The sequence below is a fragment of the Humulus lupulus genome, chromosome 6 (assembly GCF_963169125.1).
Source record: "Humulus lupulus chromosome 6, drHumLupu1.1, whole genome shotgun sequence".
Taxonomy (NCBI): domain Eukaryota; kingdom Viridiplantae; phylum Streptophyta; class Magnoliopsida; order Rosales; family Cannabaceae; genus Humulus; species Humulus lupulus.
The window spans coordinates 199118110-199124745 of NC_084798.1; the positions used below are offsets into that span (position 1 = coordinate 199118110).

General features: G+C 34.0%; 1 protein-coding gene across 2 annotated transcripts; it reads left to right on the plus strand.

Annotated features, from left to right (window-relative positions):
- Positions 1 to 940: 940 nt before the first annotated feature.
- On the plus strand, positions 941 to 5625 carry LOC133782937 (protein trichome berefringence-like 7). 2 transcript variants are annotated; one of them, XM_062222415.1, is made up of 4 exons: positions 941 to 2361; positions 2716 to 2874; positions 4308 to 4598; positions 5158 to 5625. In XM_062222415.1, the coding sequence occupies exons 1-4, from the start codon at positions 1538 to 1540 to the stop codon at positions 5180 to 5182; spliced, it is 1299 nt and encodes a 432-aa protein (XP_062078399.1). In that variant the 5' UTR covers positions 941 to 1537; the 3' UTR covers positions 5183 to 5625. The 2 variants fall into 2 exon arrangements, with proteins under 2 accessions (XP_062078399.1, XP_062078400.1); XM_062222416.1 differs by having other exon boundaries at positions 951 to 2361; positions 4308 to 4614.
- The last annotated feature ends 1011 nt before the right edge of the window (positions 5626 to 6636 follow it).

The following is a 6636-nucleotide window of genomic DNA, read 5'->3' on the forward strand; positions in this document are numbered from 1 at the left end:
CACATGCATATTTAATACACATAAACATGCATATCAAGTCATATTATAATATTATTCACATAATCACATAATGATACTCATAAATATCATATAATCACATAATTCCAAAATTTTCCATAAGCCTTATTAGGAAATTTGGGTCATTACACTCAACAATTGACATGTCCCAATGCATCGCATGGTATGGGAAAACGTGCAGCTCCATTCTGGCAGTGTTAGAGGCATGTCTCCTGTAAAATGGTGGGCTGCAACCTATGAATTAGGCCTCGTGCGATAAGCCTGGGCCCACCATCATAATTAGTGCACCCAAAGATGTTAATTAGCATTAAACTCTCAAATGATTGGGGGTGTTTGTAATAAATCCCCATAAAGGGGATTAATTATCCTCAGCCACTATAAAGAGGGCTAGGACTTCCATTGTAAGAGGATTTTTGATGTTTGAGACTTTTTGATCCCACTCTTTGTACTCAGATCAATATATATGCTGCTTGATAAATCTCCATTGAAGCTTGACATCTCAAGCTTCAATAACACAAATACTAAAGCTTCGTGGATTTGGGTTGTTTTATAATATGAACCGCGTAAAACTTGTGTCTCTTTCCTGCATTTCTATAAGTTCTTATTTAATTAGTTGATAGCGGAAAATGTAGTCAACAAAAGAATATCAAAATGATACTTTGAAGAAAAAAAAAATAGAGTACCAAGTGAGTAATTTCACTTGTAGCACATTTTGTGTGCAAATATCATTAATCTTTGGCCCAAAAGTCCTCAGCCATTGTGATTAGGTCTTGAGGACTTAATAATATGATTAATTCGTTTATAATTAATACTAATAATGAGAGAAGACACTAATTTGATGTTAAACATTTACACGTCATCACCACGAACAAAACAAACACTATTATTAGTTTAATACTAGAAATTTGTTTTTCTCTGTTTTTGTTCTTTTGATATATTACTTGCTTTCAACCACCTCCGATCTCCATCTCAAAGCCCTCAAAGACAAAGCCAACTCTTCTTACCTTGCTTACCCAATTTGGAATCATCCCAAAAGATCTGTAAAAATGGTAGATTTTCTTTTTCTCTATCCTTCTCTTTAAAAAAAAAAGAAAGAAAAGAAAAGCTAGTTTGTTCACTTGCTTATGTCGTTATTCAATATCTCTGCTTTGCTTTGCATGGTTTTCTGGCATCTTGGTACTTTTCTTCTTCCGATTTGAAGCTTGCCCATATTGTTTTTTTTTAATGATTTCTGTAGTGGGTCGGAGTTTTTGAGATTGGAATGTTTGAGTTTTGTGTTTATAGATTGAATGTCTATGTATTCACTCGAAATGCGTTTGTTCTACGTTGAGATTCACGAAATTTGAATAGGTGGGTTTTGCTTTTTTTTGAAGTTTTATCATTTTGATATGATAGTTTTGGGTTCTGGTAGTTATGGGATTGATACTGTTTTTGGAGAGATGCAATGGTTTAAATCTTGATTCGGTAACATGCTCACTATGAATGGTTTCCAAAAACCTTGGTGGTGTGGTCGATTAAGATGGTTACTTTCAACAGGAGTGTTTCACTCAATAGAAATGTGTCCTATAATCGGACTGTTTCATTCAACCGAAAGGCATTGAACGTAGGAAGCCCGAAGATCAATCGAGTGAATTCGCTCTCTCGTGTATTCAAGCTACTTGTAGTGATAGGTTCATTGCTTTCATTCATTTTAGCCTTTCTTTGTGGTTACCATTATGTGCTTCCAAGTCTTAGCCATGCCTTTCATGTGTATGGTAGTATTTCCACATTTAATGATTCTGGAAGTACCTGCAATGTGCTTGATGGAAATTGGGTCCTAGACAATCGTTATCCATTGTACAATGCTACAGAATGTCCCTTTGTTGAACGAGGGTTCGATTGCTTGCATAATGGTCGGGAAGATGCTGATTATCTTAAGTGGAGTTGGAAGCCTAGGAACTGTAATTTTCCAACATTTAATGTGCAAAGCTTATTGGGATGGCTTCGAGGTAAAAAAGTTGTTTTTGTTGGTGATTCTATGAGTAGAACACAATGGGAGTCCCTTATATGCTTGCTCATGACTGGTGTACAAGACAAGAAGAGTGTCTATGAAGTCAATGGGAATGAGATCACCAAACAAATTAGATATTTAGGTGTTCGGTTTGGTTCATTTAATTTTACTATTGAGTTCTTTCGCTCAGTTTTCCTGGTGCAAGAAGGTTCTACGCCAAAACATGCTCCCAAAAGGGTCAGGTCCACGCTGAAGTTGGACAAATTGGATGATATAAGTAACCGCTGGATTGATTCAGATATTCTCATCTTCAATACAGGTCAATGGTGGGTTCCAGGGAAACTTTTTAAAATGTAAGCTCCCTTGATCTTCAATGTTAGTTCCATGGTAATTTTTTTAAGAATGAAATCCCCAACTAGTTGAAATGATCTTTGCTGAGACTTACATTTGTTTTGACTTGTTAAATTTATTTTCAACACTCTTGATGCCATATATTCGTGTACAACAATAAGCACTTTATTAAAAAGTCTTCATTTAAATATTGAAATAGGCATGGATACTCATCAATGTACATAGTAGCTTCATGATCAATGAATCTCTCTTGAAAGTTACTAGTTACTTCCATCTGGCATGCTTATGCTTGGTCTTTGATTTCTGTAGCCATAATTTGTATTTATATTGACTGTATAAGTTTCTATTCTGGACAGTGGTTGCTATTTCCAGGTGGGAAATTTGTTAAAGCTTGGAATGTCAATTCCTACTGCCTACAGAACAGCACTAGATACATGGGCATCGTGGGTAGAGAAAACTATTGATATAAATCGAACACATGTTTTCTTTCGTACTTTTGAACCGTCTCACTGGAGGTACTCATTGATATTGCAGTAGAATGTTATCTTTTAAAGCATATTTGTTGTTTCTTTTTTGGGGGGAATTTTGTTTGGAAACTTTGTTGTCTGCTGCAGAGGAAAACGTGGATTTTATTTCTTTTTGAAAAGCTGTTTTTTAATCTCTTCCCATTGATGAACATGAAACAATTAAAGTACTGTCTTTTGACTCTCAAGTACCAACTTTTATCACTTGTTACCAACATGGATTTTTCCCTCTCTAATTAAATAGGATTACAATAATTTGCTATTACTGTTTTTGTTGAGATTTTTATTGAGCTATAGTTTGCGACTTGATAAGTAATGTGGCCTGTCTATGATCATTAAGACACTATGTATGGGGCTAGGCTTACTTAGAATAAAAATTTGAGCTTTGAATAAATGATTTTAGTTCAATGTTTTCTACAACCGTCGGGTTAGCATTAGTGACTAGGGCATCTTGGAGAAAGAAAGGTTCAATACCATTAAAATCTAATTTATGTTGATAGGGGTGTGGATATTGGAATGGGAGGTTTTGTATATTTTGTTTTTCAATATTTTTTAAAACAGATTTCTAAACTTAGGTTGTCATAACATTATTATTTTTATGATCTAAAGTAGTGTATATCAGAATGAAGTGTTTGTATAAACTAGAGACAGAATTACTTGGCTTTGTGGTCAGTCGATAGGAGTAGTACCCTGACTATTTCATTATCTTTTCTCTCATGAATTTTTGCATCTTTCCAGTTGATTTTCCTGTCTGTAGCACATTCTTTCTCTTGTCTTCTTAAATTGATGCACTTTATATAACTCCATCTCATACTCTGATGTGAAATGAATAACACTAAACAACTTTTAACTTATTTTTTGGAGTTTTCAAGTTATACTGATATGAGAAAAACCATAGATTCTTTTTCTTTTTTGGATAAAAATGCAGATTCTTTTACTTGATTTTCCTGTCTGTAGCACATTCTTTCTCTTGTCTTCTTAAATTGATGCACTTTATATAACTCCATCTCATACTCTGATGTGAAATGAATAACACTAAACAACTTTTAACTTATTTTTTGGAGTTTTCAAGTTATACTGATATGAGAAAAACCCTAGATTCTTTTTCTTTTTTGGATAAAAATTCAGATTCCTTTACTGTTTAATTTTTTCTTTTTTTTCCTATACCAGGTCTGGAAGTTAGTAAGTTTTGGTATACAAATATAAAGTTTTAGGTCTTGTAGTCTTGTATTTAGAGAGTCTGCAAATGAAAATATGTCTGGAAACTAGCCCAAGTTGTTTATGGGTGTGTGTGTTTGTGAGTCATGTGCCGACCACCCTACAATGAAGATTGAAGATTGACTTTTCTTCTGTTGTTTTTTTCTTAATACGACAATGAGAATCTGCATAACTATTAACTGATGATGATGTTTGTTCTGTACCAGTAATTTCACTCGAAGAGTTTGCAATGTGACCCAGCACCCTGTGTTTGAAACAGAAGGCAGAGAACATAGTATATTCTCTGACACTGTTTTTGATGTTGTAAAGAACATGACAATTCCTGTAACCGTGTTGCATATTACTTCAATGTCGGCTTTTCGAAGTGATGCGCATGTTGGCAAGTGGAGTGACAACCCGTCTGTTCCTGATTGTAGCCACTGGTGCCTACCTGGTGTACCTGATGTATGGAATGAAATTCTCCTTTCTCACTTGCTTGTTGATGAGCCTCATGTCAGGTGAATGGCTTAGCGTGTAAGTTCTCTTACTTTATTATGCTTATCTCTTTGTGGCTGTTTTTTGCTGCTTTACATGATTATGTATGTAGTGCTTTGAAATGAATGGTACATAACCTGATATTCATAGTCAAATATATGAGAGAGCCTGTACTTTTCCCTGACTGCTTTCTCTATTAGCAAGGAATTATTTGTTTTTGGTTACTGCTCTTTGGTTTCCACTATACATTATAATCATGCTTGACTCTTATTTGCTCCGTTTGCTGCGTCCATATCTTTAAATCAAAATTTACTTCCCTTAGTATAAATATAATATAATGTTGTAAAAGATTGGACTAAATTATTTTAAGTTCTTATTGTTTTTTTAGAAAAGAAAAACGAAAGTTGCATTTGACTTTTCCATGTAGAGAGATCACCCTATGTCTTACTGTTGTTTAATACTACCTGCCAGCTAACAATATCTTCTGATATATAAACCAGTCCCGTCCTGTGATTTCGCAAACAAAAGAGGTTAATTTATGCCCCTTATTTATTTTTATTTTCTTATCTTTGGTTGGTGCAGTTGGAGCAAAAATTTATTTATCTAGACCTATTATTTTACAAGTTAGTAGTAACTGAAAACAAAACTCATTCATGACAACTTTTCCTGGTTGAATAAGTTGCAACTTTGAGCCTCAGTACTTGTGGAGACGACTCAAGCTCTTAATAAGCACAGAGAGACGCCGGCAAATTCTAACATGCCCTTTGTTTTCGGAAGGTATAAAAATTATTTTACATTTCTTTATTAGGCGGGTCTGGATTAATTGAACGTGGATATGTATGGAACAGTTTTGTAACAAGTTTCATTTTTGTTTTGGTCATTCTTTTAGCAATTCTTTTGTACCTTACAAAACTAGATTTCGGTTACTCAGAGTCAGAGGTCACAGTTTTGTCTATTTTTTGCTCGTTATACAGGCTTGTGATGTGAATAATAAGTTTTGTTCCCAACAAACAGGGAGAAAAGAATGTGATTTATTTTATTACTTTACTACTGAACTGGGGATACCTTGTCCCAATATGTATTTGATCTGACATGATTTATTTTAGAGTAAATATATGTTAACCAAAATTATGTACTAAACTATTACACCAATTGATGTGTCAATTTCATTTAAACAATTAAATTTATTTGCCGACTTTATTGTTTTGGTGCAAAATTCAGAGAAATAGGGTAAAATATTTTCTGATGATATTATTCTGTACACAAAAACATGTATATAAAGCTTTATAGGGATCCATATATACACAAAAACATGTATATAAAGCTTTACAGGGATCCATATATAGGGAAATAAATCAAAGAATGAATACTGAAAAATCAATCCTAATAACTTCATTCCTAAAATAGATATATGGCAGCCATACAAGAATTGTCCCTAAAATAAATAAAAGATTTTCTACACTCCCCGCAAGCTGGTCTAAAAATGTCATCCATAGCCAGGCTTGCTATTTAGGAAATCAAACTGCTTCTTGGATAGCCCTTTTTATAAATATATCTGCTACTTGTTCCTTAGTAGAAATGTAAGACATGCAAGCCAGTCCTTTTTCTATTGTTCCTTAGTAGAAATGTAAGACATGCAAGCCAGTCCTTTTTCTATTTTTTTTTATAAAGTACTTATCGACTTCCACATGTTTAGTGCGATCATGAAGTACCGGATTGTGAGCAATTGCGATTGCAGCTTTGTTATCACAGTATAAGTTAATAGGAGATGATTGTAGAGACTTTAGTTCTTCCAGTAATCTTCTTATCCATAAAATCTCACACCTACCACCACAATCCTGAACTCAGTTTCAGCACTACTTCTTGCCACTATATTTTGCTTCTTGCTGTGCCATGTGACCAAGTTACATCTAGTTTAAATATTTCTGGAGCTGAATTTAGAATGGTTTCAGTAGTAGATTTAGGCTGAACAGAATTCGGATTCAAATCTAATTTGAAGTAGACAGAGTAATATTTGAAGATAAATTAGGAGTAAAAATAGAAGAAGTATTACCTGGGGTA